The sequence below is a fragment of the Gobius niger genome (assembly GCF_951799975.1).
Source record: "Gobius niger genome assembly, chromosome: 17".
NCBI lineage: Eukaryota > Metazoa > Chordata > Actinopteri > Gobiiformes > Gobiidae > Gobius > Gobius niger.
Genome location: NC_136868.1, coordinates 22,506,023 through 22,520,468, shown reverse-complemented (window position 1 = coordinate 22,520,468; position 14,446 = coordinate 22,506,023). Strand labels below are relative to the sequence as shown.

Below are 14,446 nucleotides of genomic sequence, written 5' to 3'. Positions count from 1 at the left end.
AACAGATGGAGCCAGGCCTTCTTTCTTTTTTTTTTTTTTTTTCCCTGTAGTGTATGTCGGGTATGAGGCCTCAGCTGACTCGCATTTGTATTAGAATAGAGACATCTTTCTATAGGCCAGCTGTGGCAGAGCCGGGCCCTGCTGGTGCCGCTCATGATGAGGACAAGTGCGCTAGAACATGTGGCGCATAAAACGGCTGGCCTCAGGGAAGGTGGGAAAAAAAAGAAAAGAAAAAAAAAATCAAATCATCACGGCGAGCCACCTGAAAACGTGTCGCCTTGGACGTTCTTCAATGGGCCGCTTTCACACACCATAAGGTTAAGGAGCCTTTGGTTTAAGAAGTTTCAAATTGAGGTGGAGGACAGGGCAGGATTCTATGGTCGTATTTGTCTTTCTATCGGCCAAATGCAGATGTTTTGACATGGTTTATGGTCCATATTTCCGTGATTACTGGGCCTATCCAAATGAAACAAAGATGGACACAAAGTTCATCATCTCTAACACAATATTGTACACAGTATTCAGAATGGCTAGCTTTACACAATCACAAAGGCGCAATTGATGTTAGCCACAACATTAATCGAACTTGGGATGGAAAAGCTCGAGTATTATGGAAAAAGGAATACATTCCATAATCGTGACCCGAAAGTGATGTTTCGTGGCTTCCATATTGTTTTGTTTTAAGCTAACGTTACTCTACGGACAACATTTGATTCCATTCATAACGATTGATTTTGTAGCATTCAATCCCAAACATGGCATATTTGAAGGCGCGATCCCTTAACAAACAAGAATAAAGTGCAACATGTGCGTGGATCTTTCTCGGTGCCTTTCTCCTACAGTTATATAGGCCCCCCTGCCCTCCTTCTGAAATTATGACATCAAATTCTCTAACGTCCCGATCGCAAACCTAGTCCAGTCCGTGTGATTTTACAGTCTTGTCAACACGTTTCTCGGCGAGTCCACTTTTTATTTTATTGCTCGTTATTGTTTCAGCTTTGCCAGAAAAGCCTTTTGCGAGTGCACCCAAAGCCTTAAAGGACTATAATGCCTATTATTAGTGCCATGCCTTTACTTTGCGTGTATGGAATCGTTTAGCCGCCACTCGTGCCAGCGTTTGCCGTTCGGCAGAAATATAAAAAGACATTGATCGAGCAAAAGGTAACGCAGAGGTAACAGCGTGAGATTAATAAAACGTCTCAGTGCGGGAGAAACATGCCAAAAATCAAGACAGAAGTGCTCAGAGCAAATGGGGAACAGGTGTCTTTGTCCCACTTTTGCCCCGAGGCCTTTTTTTCCTCTCGCTCGACTTGCCCGGTGCCCGTTTGAAAATTCTCGCCCGTCGTCACAACACAACCCCAGTGTCTAGTGTTACGCCAGCATCAGTCATCGGGTGGCAAATTCAATCACCTGCCTTTAACTGTATCAAAAAAAAAAAAAGTAGGGCCAAGTCTCGTCTATTGTCTTCTGGTTTGCCGTCCCTTCCCGGTTGGACCTGGCTCGAATTGGACAGGCCATAAATAAGCATCAAAAATAGACATAGAGGGACAACTGCTGACAGGCCGGTGACGAAAGCGACAGACACTGGGCCAACCTCGAGGCATGCGCGGATTATGCGCACATAATTGAGGCCACGCAATAGTGCTGGAACATTAGAAGCTTCCTTAAAAAAGACGGCCGGAGAGAATGCGCTCGAGGCACGCAATTGTCTTGGATGACGACGATAAATAAGCTAAGATTAGCTGAAGAAGTGATGGCCATTCACAGGATGGGCTTTTGAGAGTGGACTTAAGAGGTTGTGCGTACACTTATTTTCTCTAAGTCTTTAAGCTGTCGAAGTCCTATCAGCTAAATATGCAACTACAAGCTTAGATTATGCTTCGCTATCTTGCTCTTTTATGAATGGCAACATCATTATTTTGTTCATTTCCAGAAGAGAACAGAACAAACTTCACATTTGACTGGATGGCCTTACGTACAGCGCAGTGGAGGGGCTCTCTAAACATAGACCGCGCAGGCATAAAGGTGGAAGATAAATGAGATGACAGGTTTGCATAGTTGAGTGTGTTGAGTTTAGTTTAGGGGTGGCAGGTCGGCGTAAGTCGGCAGTGGCCACACCTCAGCCCCTCTGACCCCCGAGAAACCCTAGAGCACTGAGCTATTTAAAAGCAAAACGTTGGCACTTCTCTGGCCGTGTATTTATTGCTTTTCAGGCTGCATGTTGCCTCCCTCAGCCCCTCCAGTCTGGCCATAGATAACAATGCTTTTAAGTGGTCGCTGTTTGTTGCCGTGGACAATTTCATGCTTGCAAAGCTCCGGATAAGTGGCTGTTGTAAAATGTTACATGAGATACAAGCTTGAGTGACCCTGAAAAATACAAATTTAACAAAACCCACTGTGATTGTTATGGCATATACTGTATTGTACCTTATCACTGCAACGTAGATCCAAACAATGCCTTGGTAGAGGTCTAAACATTTCATTATTTTAAAGAAAAAGCGACCCAGTTACATCCTCTGAACTGGAAAGAAAGCAGAAGGCCCCCTCAAACGAAACCGGTAAATACATTTCATTATCAACCCTGATCTCCACTTCGTCAAACTCATCAAATCTTGTTCTCATTTCTTTGTTGCCTGTTTTTTTTTGCTTAATATCAGACAACTTTTCCGAGCTACACCCATGTTTTGAGGGCCACTAAGGCACCACAGTGTTCAGTCACCTGCATCTCCACATTAACAAGCAGCATGACCTGCCAATAAAAAAGGCTTTTACCCTGATCGTCCTCAAACAAGACTTAAACACTAGCTGCTCTTTCTAGCGCCGAACCCCCAAAGTGCTCATAAATGTGAATCAGGCTGTGTTAAGTTGCTTGAAAATGAAAAACTACAGAAGTGCAGGCATTTTTTACCATTTTGCCACGCTTCATCATCAGTGCTTTGGGCCCAAATGGAAGAAAGTAACAGACAGAAAAACACAATTTATTTGTGTTGTTGACTGTCTAGACATGTCTATGGACGACGCCAATCCACACATGTTGGGTCACGGCAAAAAAAAAACACAAATATAATGAGAATGCACGGATCTTCAAATATGTAAATTTGTTTATATTTTACCATTTTACGAGACAAAATCCATTAATCATCAAATCTATATAATATAATCCTATAGTCCTACCTTGAGATGTCTTGCGGCTGCCTTTTTTTTATTTCCTTTTTATAATACTGTGAATTTGTAAAGCTTCATTAATGGGAAAAACAAGTAAAGCATAAAGGGATCAGGAATATTCCAGTAACCATGACTAAGAATAATAGTACAGGTTAAGACAATTTTTAAGCAACGAAAGTAATCAGTACTAGAAATTCCCAGTTGCCATGTCTAGTAATCAGAACTTGTCTGTAATACATACTGTGAAATCCCTCTTAATACCAGCATTACTAGTGACCATTGCTTAACACTGGGTTTACGAACTATGCATCAGATTTACGGTTTATTCCAAGTAAGCGAAATGAGTTGGAATTTACAGTGTAGTACATTGAAATTAGTCATTGCTTTGAAAATGTACCGCTCATTGAATTCTACCGTACATGTTTAATATATTATTTGTTACATATTTATTTGGAGGCATTGAATTCAGCTTTGATTCAATTTTACAGTGTGTCCCAAATATTTAGTAAACTGTACTGTAGTTCCATGGGAAAGTGGCCCAGAAAGGAAAAGTTGTTGAGGACAGTGGAGTCTATCATGGTCCGACGCTCTGTAAACCTGGACTTCATGACAGCCTTTCATCCCTCATCAAAGCCTCAAGTGGAGCAGCAGACTCTGGACCTAACCCCTGTTGTCTCCTTACTGCATTCGCTCCGTTGGGATGGGCGACCCTAAATCTTCCCTTTTAACAAGTCTTCCTTTTAAGACCTTCTCCCCTCCACTGGGGCACGGGCCTCTGGGACTGGCCCGGAGCTTGAGAAACCTGCCGGCATCCATAACTGGCAGGTGCAGACTTTGGCAGAATGGTGGGTGAGATTAGGAATACGTGGAGTAAATTTGTCCAATGCAAGGACAAGGGCAGGGATGTCCAAACTTTTTTCATCGATGGCTGCGTATTGTAGCCTCTATGATGAAACGGGCCACAGATCGGTGTTCAGTGCAGAGAAAATTTCAACTGGATGAATTTAGGCAACACAGGTTCACGTTAAGGCAAAGCAAATACACACAAAAAACCCAGATTAGAAGATGTTTTCCCATTCCCCACACCTTTAGTTCGGCTTGGAACAAATAATGCCAGCTCCTTCTTACAATAAAATGATAGTAGTTAAAGTAGAATTAAGTAACTCATGCCCCTAGAGGCCATAAGCGCCACTGCAGGTGTTGTAGCATGTTGCAGTTTTTTACTCATTAATTGTCCGTGAGAGTAAATACTACGCTGACAGAAAAGACAAAGGGTGAGAGGGATATTGTACATCCAATTACACAATGGAGATCATTTCTTTCACTCAAACTTGGCTGTAAATACTGTTTAAGTGGTGCTAGCCCGCAGTTAGCTTTTCCGTAAGCCTGTTAGCTTCTTCTTCGTGATTGTATTATTGTGTATTGGTGGCTCCGACCCGGTGGCAGCCAACTTGCAAGCATGGTTTTCTGGCCAGAGACAGGCCCCCCCTTTCTGCACTGCACTTCTAACACTTGTATTACCCCCAGAGGGACAACAAAAAGGATTAATTAAGTAATTAAGGCAAATAAGTTACTTAGTTCTGCTTTAAGGTTTTAATCAGAATTGCAGTAAAAAGTAGGTGGCGTGCCAATTCAATTTGAAGCCTGAGGGCCACCGAAAATATTTCTGAGGGGCGCACTTTGGACACCCATGGAGTAGGGATTCAAGATATATGCAGGCCGCTATGCTTGCCGCAACACTCGTGAGATGAGAGGGAGATCGAGTTCAATATACAAATAAAGTAAAAAATAGAAAGAACTCCCAGTACAATGCTTTAATTGCCCTTTTTTGCCATTTGTCTAGAAAAGCCTTTGACAATTTTCACAAGAAATAAAAAAAATCCATCTTTTTTTTTCAGTATTTATGACAAGAGAGTTTGATGCCTCGTGCAACTGTCAATAATGTATGAATGAAAAAAAAAGGCCTTTTGTGAACTGCCGCTGCCACCACGCTCTGAAATCTCACCGCCCCAAACCCTGGCTCCTGCCCAGTGCTGCTGATCAAAGAGATATTGTTACCACTAAAATAGCAACTTAAAAAACGCGCGCGCGCACACACACACACACACACACACACACACACACACATACACGTCCACTGTAAAAGCTCTCCCGACTCCCAACCCTACCTCGACCCCCATGGAGACTGACAGTGAACAGTAGGAAACAAGAAGTCAAAATGCTGGACATCCAAACTCCATTATATAACCCCTCTCTAAGCCCGTAAGTTAAGCGCGCAGTACTACAGGAGAGGGGTGGCGGCGGTGGGAAAGGGGGGGTGGGGGGGCATGTCATCTATCACTGGACAAATGCTCAGCTGTGGGGCGGTGTTTGTTGGGTGCCGGGACACAGTGGGGTCGGTTTGATGGGGAGGCGGGGGGGGTGAGTTTTGTCGTCCAGTAAGGCGCTGCTCCTCAAATGAAATAATATATCTCTGAAAGCCTTGCGCCATGCACTGGTCTCCGGGCCTATATATCAAACCCCCGCGAGCGTCTGGTGGATCCGCTCCAGGCCCATTAACCTTCCACCTGTTCCCCCCCCCCCTCCCTGCCGTCCTTCCTTCCCCGACTGCACCTTCTTCTTCTTCTTCACCCCCAACAACACCTATACCCCACCACCCCTCTGTCCTTCGCCTTTGCCCGTGTTCCTTGTCCCTTCTGCCCTTGGTCGCTGTGTCTTTCTTCCTGACCCCCCCCCCCGTCCCGATCGCGACTCTTCCGTCTTCATAAGGAATGCCGCGTTTGGTTCTTGACTTTACCGACGGCTATTTACAACAACAGAATATTTGGTGGAAGATGGGGGGACGAATCACAAATCCCTGTCAAGGAACAAGCCCCATCATGCAGGGCAGTTTATCAAGGTTGGGGTTGTCACGTTGGCCTCGGCGGGTGGATGGCGGGCCGGGTGCCGCGGTGACCTCTATGACAAGACAAGACATTGCGGGGCCCCTGGAGGTGTAGATATAAAGCGTTTCCCGGGGTTCACAGTTCACGCCTAAAACGCCTTGTTAATTTCCCCTCAGTTATGGGGTGTGAAGCAAAGGTGCACTCCGCGGTCACTGCAGGCCACGGGTAGGAAGCCGACCCGACCTCTCCCTCCCCCCCCCTTCCTCCCTCCCTCCCTCACCGCACTCTTACACATGGGTGCACCGAGGAAATTAAACCGATTCGAGAAGGGTCATGGGGGAGAATGGGAAGGTGAGATGAAGGGTTTTTTTTTCAACTTGTAAGCGCTTGTTGCTGGCTTATCAGTGTTTGCAATGCAAAACATCCAATGAAGCTTTAGCTGTTGTTTTTTTATTAAGAAAAATGACTCACTTGCTGCCCTTTTACCCTTCCACTTGTCCGTCTACAACTTTCTTTTTTTGTTTTTTTTTCCCTTGCAGTGATACTCTGATCTCTTAATCATCCCTTTACCATCTCCTCTCTCCATCTCCCTCTCGGGCTCATTCCTCTCATCTCTCCCCCGTCTTTGTTTCACCTCCTCACTCCTTCTCTCCCTTCTCCCGTGCCATCTGTTTATCCAATATGGCTGTCCCCCTCTCAGCTGGGAGCTTTCCCACAGAACGCCGCTTCTAATACAGTTCCTCCTCAACTTAATGGCCCGACGTTCTGCTTTTGCCATTCCTGCGTCACGCGGCGAGACAAAAAAACGGCATGAAAAAAAAAAAAAAAGAGGGAGAGAGAGAAAAAGGCTGAAGAACAGAGACAGAGAAGCACAAAAACCTGAGCGGATCCCTCCCAAAAGTGTCCCTGGACGACTAGAATAAACAGCAAAGCCACATTTCAAAATGTCAGGAGCGGTTTCCTCCAAGCTGGCCTTTTATCAGGTGGACGTACTAAATATATGTATAAGGTTACATCGTATTTTAGGTGACGGTCCAAACAGGGCAATCTCTTCAAATGGACGTGTCAACTTAGCAAAAGAAAACATTTGACTAAGATCGCCTAATGGTGGGAAGTGTGGGGACGGCTGGAAGTGTGTTAATGCAAAAATGAGCGCTGCTTGATAACAGAATGGCCCAAATGGCTTCATTTGTATCTTAATTATTAGATTTTTTTTGCGCTACTTTGTACTGACAGAGACTTATAAAAGTGGATTGATTAACTATGAATGAAAATTAATCATGTTCTTTTATGTATCAACCCTTATATTTACGATAGAATGTGTTCACAGAGGGTCTTTACACCAGTCCCAAGTCCAGGCAATGAAAAAAAAGACCAGAATACCCATAACCCTCGCCTTAACTGAGTACTTTTTCTCCAGTTTTACCTGAATCTACAGTAATAGCTTCTGGACTGGAGAGCTCACAGCCTATATAGGCCAGTGCAAATGCCTCATTTGAAAGCTAAGACCTAAGCTCCTTCCTTGTTTGCGTTTTTTGCCAATTATTGATTCACATTTTCATTGTTTTTTTGTGACATTTTTCTCACATTGCTGTCATGTTTTCATTGCTTTTTTTTGTAGCGTTTTGTCTTCATAGTTTAAATGTAATCCTCTTACATATGCAATTATAGTCTTATAGCCTTTTAATTAGGCCTGTCACGATAACGAATTTGAAGTTCGATATATTGAGGCGGTAAACGGTATTATTGACTCTAACGATACAAGATACTGTCAACTCTCAGTCATATAAATGACAGTAACCTTTGTTCTAAAAGTGCATAATCATATCCTAAAACACCACACAAGCTGCAATAAACAAAAAATATAATGTAACTAATTTAAAAATCAAAGTTTTACAAAGAATAAATAGGGCGGAAATGCTAATAAATGTACAGATGATAAATATCGAGCCCAAAAATATATTGTTTTGTGGCTTTCAAATGAGGCGTTAGGCTGCAAGCTCCAGTCGAGAAGCTTTTAGATTTGGGTAAAGCCGAACTGAAGAAAATGGACTAGGTTGAAAAAAAATATGATCAAAAGGCCAAATGTTTTTATTACCTTCACTGTGTTCGCCTGACGCCAATTATTATCCAAACACCAGACGTGCGACTGTAGGTGCAAAGGTGCCGAGAGGAAGGGGGCTTCGGGAAGAGAGATATAAACATTTGAATCATCAATAATCCCCATTGCCCCGGCCCGAGCTCCCCCTGCTATTGTGTTGATAGTGGGAGTTGGGCCAAGCGCTGCGCGGTTTAAAACAATAGGGGACTTTAGACGCAGCTTAGACGCACATGCGAAAACTGCCACTGCCGTCGCATTTCAGATATTGGTAGCTCTCGAAACCAAGTAACGAGAGACTATTCCTGCGGGCAAGTCTCATGTAATAGGCATTAGAAACAAATTAACACCGGCCACGATTGCCTCAGTGGACTTTGTCACTGGCAGGGTTCAGTGCAGGACAGAGGCACGTTGAGGGGTGGGGAGCATCGGGCTTGTGTATTTAGAGATGCCAGAGCGAGAGAGGCCATTTGAAGAGCACACATTGTATATTGATAGGAAAATGTACTGGTTTCTTGAAAATACGCACTTGAGTGATGGAATTTGCAGCGGGTTCAGAATTCATAAGAAAATAGAAATGATTGATGCTGACCTGGAAACTGTCTGAGCACGTCATTTGTATTCACACATTAATCGTTTTGTTCTTGGTCCATTATTGACCTTTCTTAACCTCTTAACCCCAACCTGAACTGAGCAGGTTTTCTCCAATTCTAAAAGCTTCAAAAAAAGAAAGAAAAAAAGCATCAAAATAGCGACAAAAACGAGGATGAAAACGCAACAAAAAAGTGACAAAAAAGCGATGAAAACATGACAAAAAAGAGACGAAAACTGTCACTAAAAAACGTAGCTTTCAAATTGCTCTCCAGTCGAGAAGCTTTTAGATTTGGGGTAAGAAAAAAGATCTCATAAAGTTAATATAAAACATTTTAGTATTTGTTAAGTAATTTCTCACACCTGGAAAAAGCTATAGCATCTGGCACGTACACCTGTCTTCAACTCTTTTTATACCGTCGCCACATGTAATAGTGACTTAAATGTTGCCAACATTTTGTCTTGCCATGCCATGATTTCCAAACCAGCTGACACAACTCTTCTCATAATCAAAAACCGGCCGCATTTCGGAGTTTCTCTTTCGGAGATCTAAGGTGCTAGAAAATCATCGTCACGCCTCATTCCCAGAAAAAGCGAAACATTGTGTGTCACTGCGAAAGAATGGGACTGCTTTCCGAAAGGCGCTGGTAATTTTGTATTATAATATTTATGAGCACGGCGACCGAGGCCAACTTATGGAAACTAAATCTTTAAGCATTTTTTGGCACTGTCCCCTCACACACCCGGCTATCCTGGCTCACTTATGGCACAGACATTCTTTTGTTCTTAGCGGGCTAATAATAGTGCGATGGCTCGTGTTGTGTGCGAGGTGGCTGTCTGTTTCTTAACGCCGCGATGTGTGCGAGATGAAAGCGTGTGTTCATAGTTTCCTACACTTCTGTGACAAAGTTTTATTTTGGCGGGGGCTTCCTGTCTTTCTGGTGTCCACCTCAAAGGCTCATTTATTGGTCACTTCAGGGCATGCAGGAAGCGTGGTTGGTGAGTGGTTTGATCCGGCCTGAAAACAAATGAAGACGCACCTTTCTGGAATGCATTGTTTGGAATATGTGATTTGTGTCGGGTGTAAACATGGCGCAATATGACCTGTAAACAATTACACCTGCAGTGTGGGGCAGAACAAGCAGAACTATACACCCTTCTTGCCTCAAACGCTTACGGTGCTGGGCTTTGGATGTGTCTCGAGGCCGATGCCCCATTCTGGCTGTTCCTGTTATACGGTGCAAAGACTTGCATGTAAACTACCTAACTAAACAGATATATAAATGAATAAGGATAATATCTATAGATTTATATGTCATTCAAAATCCGTGACTCGAAAAGGTGTTTAAGGGGACAACTCAATTTTTTTTTTCCATTTTCAGGTTTTGGGCCAAATTGGTCTTGCTTTCACCTGGAAACAAATTATTGCACTGATTAAAAAAATAAATAAATAAAAAAAATTACCACCTTAGTAGCTCCTACAGACTTAAAAAAAAAAACAAGGTGAAATTTTGATTTCTTTTTACAGATTTTTCCTCACACAAAAAAGGTATCCAAAATCCCTCCTGAAAAGGTCTTTGTATCTAATATGTCAACAAAATAAAAACACAAATTAAAATCTGGTTTAACCCATTATTCAGATCTGGCCGCCAAATATATGGGAAATTTGGGGCATTTTTAAGCATAACACGCCATATTTTTTATATTAAAACCTAAAATAACAAAAAACGTGCAATACTTATTCCCCCCTCATATTTATCTCAGTAATCTACAGCACAGCAGTACTAAGTAACTCATGCCCCAAGAGGCATGAGAGTAAATACTACGCCGACATGAAAAGACAAAGGGAGAGAGGGATATTGTACATCCAATTACACAATGGAGATCAATTTTTCACTCAAATGTGCCTGTACATACTGTTTAAGTAGTGCTTGCCTGCAGTTAGCTTTGCCTGTTAGCCTGTTAGCTTCTTCTTCGTGATTCCATTAGTGTGTATTGGTGGCTCCGACCCGTAGGCAGGAAAGCTGCAATTGTGGTTTTCTGGCCAGAGACACCAGGGGGAGATGAAAGACCCCTCAATCATCCCATCAACACTCGTATTACCCGCAGAGGGACTACGAAAAGGATTTACTAAGGTAAACAAGTTACTTAGTACTGCTTTAAAAAGTTTTCTTTACACCTATTCGCCTTGAATTTATTATTTATTTTTACATGTTTGTTATTCAACCAGAAACTGATATTTTAGAAGGTCTAGAAGATCCTGCTGTACATGTTTTTAGGGGGAGGGGAAAGCACATGGAGGAAACCTACACAGACACTCTGTCAATATACATAAGAATGGAAGAATATAATAAATTAGATGTTCCAACCAGAGAATGCCACGTTGCTCTTTTCATTAACGCTTTAAGTTTCATTATGCCGCTCACATTAAAACCAATGATAGTAGCCTGAGAGAGGCCCACAAGAGCATTTCGTCCCGATTGTCAGTGCGAGATGAGGGCGGGAATGCTGCATTAGGCCCGGGTCATTTTCTACCTTTGTAACACATCCAGCTCAATTACTCTCAGGCTTACGCTAATATGGGTAATCATTAGGCACACATAATGACATTTCATTTAGCCGCAAATCAGCCAGTGACACAACACAAGTGGCCGAGGTAATTGAATTAGAATGAGGCAGTGGGGAGCGAGGGGAGTGGAAATGATCATTCAGAGTTAACAGGCAAAAAAATGCATACAGTTATTAGCTCTGTGGCCACACCTTCACAATGGCCTGAAATGTCATTACCTGGGGAACACGCGCTTTGCTAAATGTCAACATGTGTGTCTCAAAAGCTCTCGTGTTTGGTCATTGTGCCAGATTTATGATTACATTCTCCCCTTACGATGTGCAATTGTGCTGGCGAGGACCTGCACAAAAGAACGAGGCAAAATAGAATAAAACATGTCTGAACCAGGTCTAATATAATTGATTTCATGTGATGCATTTATTAACCCGCGTCCACAGCAGCGAGAGTTGAAAGTGAGCAAACACTGATGATACTTATACTCTCATAATGTTCTTTTTCTAGGAATGTCGTCTATGCATTGGTGTTGGCAGAAGACCATATTGTCTGTACACATTATACTTCTGCACAAAACAAAACTCAAAACAGAAAGAGCAAATCCAATTGATTGGTCGCCACAAGCAAATCGCAAAGACTACAATTACTTAGTTGCCATAATGTCTTCAAAAACCAACCCAATATGTCTTCATAAGGGTTTATCATACGAACCCTGCTAACTCTTTGTTCTCTTTTTGGTATTAGTTAGCAGTTTATATTACAGTCTTCCCTAAAATGGTGAGATGAAATAGTGCAACTCTTATGACCACCACCGCCTCCCCCGAAAATCTCCTCATAATTTCTTCATGTTCTCATCAAATACACTTACAACTATTGCCGTTTTGCTTCTATTCAAGTTATGTGTTATGTTGTGATATTTGTAGCGTGAAAAGGTGCTGGTCTGTGTCAACTTGTGTGTGTGTGTGTTGGGCATTCAAATATATTCAGTTCACATAAAAGCCATTGGACGGAGGTAGCTGTTAGTTTAGAAAGAGCCTGAAGCCTCTCGTCAAAGTTTTCACAACCGATAGCCGGAATGTGTCACGCGCTGTAAAAAATGTCTGGTCGTTGCATTTTGATCAGGTGCCCAGGACAGACAGATGTGTCAGGCCAAGCCCCTCCAGCCCCTAGCAGCCAGTGCACTCTGAATTAATGTTGAGCCGGAGCATAAAAGGGGAAGATTAAAGGGGTGTGGGAGATAAAGGATAGAGCTGATGATGGTGACAAAGTGTGCAAAGTGTCGTCAATTATGGATGACAACGCAGGGGGACAGAACAAAAAGGTTGGATTATTAAAAAGCATGCATTTATATTTCATACTCTGCAAACAGTAATGAATATTGAGTGACAAATAGAGCGTCTTTTAATGTTTAGAGGTGTGAAAATGGCCATAGACTACACTGGCGTATCACCACCGAGTGTGAGGAGTGAAGGAACAATGTCATCTCAGAAAGGTTTGAGTGTCCTAGCATTGGGCTAGAGTACACTTTAATTGCTCCTTCAGTGTGACTGGGGCATCATTGCAACGTATGGCCCATCAACTGCCCATGGTCTATCTCCGAATCGTGATCTAGAATTGGTGAGTAGAACCTATAGCTGGACGATGTCATGCTAAACACTCAACCGTCCAAATGACAATATCTCCTTAATTCGCAGTGATACGAACCACTCGATAAAACGCACGCCTACCTTGAGTTCTCTGAAGAAGATGCTGCTCCTCGCCCACTCGACAATGGAGAAGAGCGTCTGGTCGGCCATCTTGCACATGAGGCCGAAAGTGTTGAGCTTCTCGTGCTTGCCGCGGCTGGCCTGCTCCTGCTGCAGGTAGGCCAGGATCTTGGCTTGCACCTGGGGCTCGTCCGGCTCGCACTTGAGCAGCTCCACGATGAGGTGCGGGAAGCTCGGGGGCGAGCCCGACTGGTAAGCGTCCACGTAGGCGTACCCCATGATGGACTCCGGCGAACTGGTGTAAGGGTCGGGGTATTCGGATTTGATGGTGCGCGTGCTCTGGAAGTGTCCATACGCCGCTTGGTAACCCTGGAGGCTGCCGGCGTGGGGGGGCATGGCCATACTGACCGGGGAGGTGACGAAGGGGGAGCGGTCGTAGTCTGTGGGGGGCAGGGCGGTGGCGTGGTGGTGGTGGTGGTGATGGTGGTGGTGGTGGTGGCCCGGGTGGTGCCCGCCGTGGTGGGTCAGGGGCAGGCCCTTGGAGGCGGCAGAGTGGATGTTCTGGATGGCAGATGAGATGGTGAGGTCAGTGGGCACGGCCTGCATCACCTGGGTCATGGCCTCGATCTTCAGGCCGTTGGCGCGGATCAGGGCCTTCTTCTGCTGCTTCAGGGCCCGGTCACGCTTGTACATGGGGCCGAACTTGTTCCGGCCGCCTCGCATGCGATCTGCACGCACAGCTAACACAGAGGACACAAGGGATGAGTGTTAATATCATATGTGAATTACAGTTTTATTTTAGATATTTGTCTTCTTCATTCCATAGCAGACCAACAATATTTCACTGCTACTTAGCTGTTATTCATAATATACATGCGCAGTACATACATGTAGTCCTTATATTTGAAGAGTTAAGTGATGCAAGGCTAGTGCTAGGCTAGCGCATGTCTATGGCAACTAGTAGCCTGCATTAAAAACCTCTTCAAAATCATCAGGTACGTTGGCATATCTGATTTGTAGAAAGCTCCTTTGTGAATTCCACGTGTAGTAATGCCGGCCGCAGGTAAACAAACTACTGTAGATCCGGTAACCTAGCAGATCACTCCACTGCTGCGTAGCTGACAACCAGGAAGTTGATGCTGCTCAAATATAAGTTATTTTAAATGCAAAATGGTTATATTTCAAAAATGATTCAGTCAACACAGACATCTATATCGGCAGTCTGGTGTTATAAGTGATTTATCTCAGGTGCACTGTGCTTGGGTCAGACTGTTTTTAATGCAGGCTACTAGTTACCATAGACATGCACTAGCTTAGCACTAGCCTAGCACCACTAAACTCTTCTCTTCTGATAAAAGGACTGCATGATCCCCTATGTCAAAAATCCTGAAATATCCCTATAACAGCACAGTAATACCATGGTAATAGATTGGGAAAA

The 14,446-nt window shown here is 43.7% G+C and overlaps 1 protein-coding gene across 3 annotated transcripts in view; it reads right to left on the bottom strand.

Moving 5' to 3' along the window:
- The window catches only part of nr5a2 (nuclear receptor subfamily 5, group A, member 2), a 61,860-nt gene that overhangs the window by 34,708 nt on the left and 12,706 nt on the right, over positions 1-14,446 (bottom strand). For all 3 annotated transcript variants that reach the window (XM_079575531.1, XM_079575533.1, XM_079575532.1), the window contains exon 4: positions 13,030-13,748. In XM_079575531.1, coding sequence (XP_079431657.1) covers positions 13,030-13,748 — 719 coding nt within the window. The remainder of the gene's footprint in view (positions 1-13,029; positions 13,749-14,446) is intronic.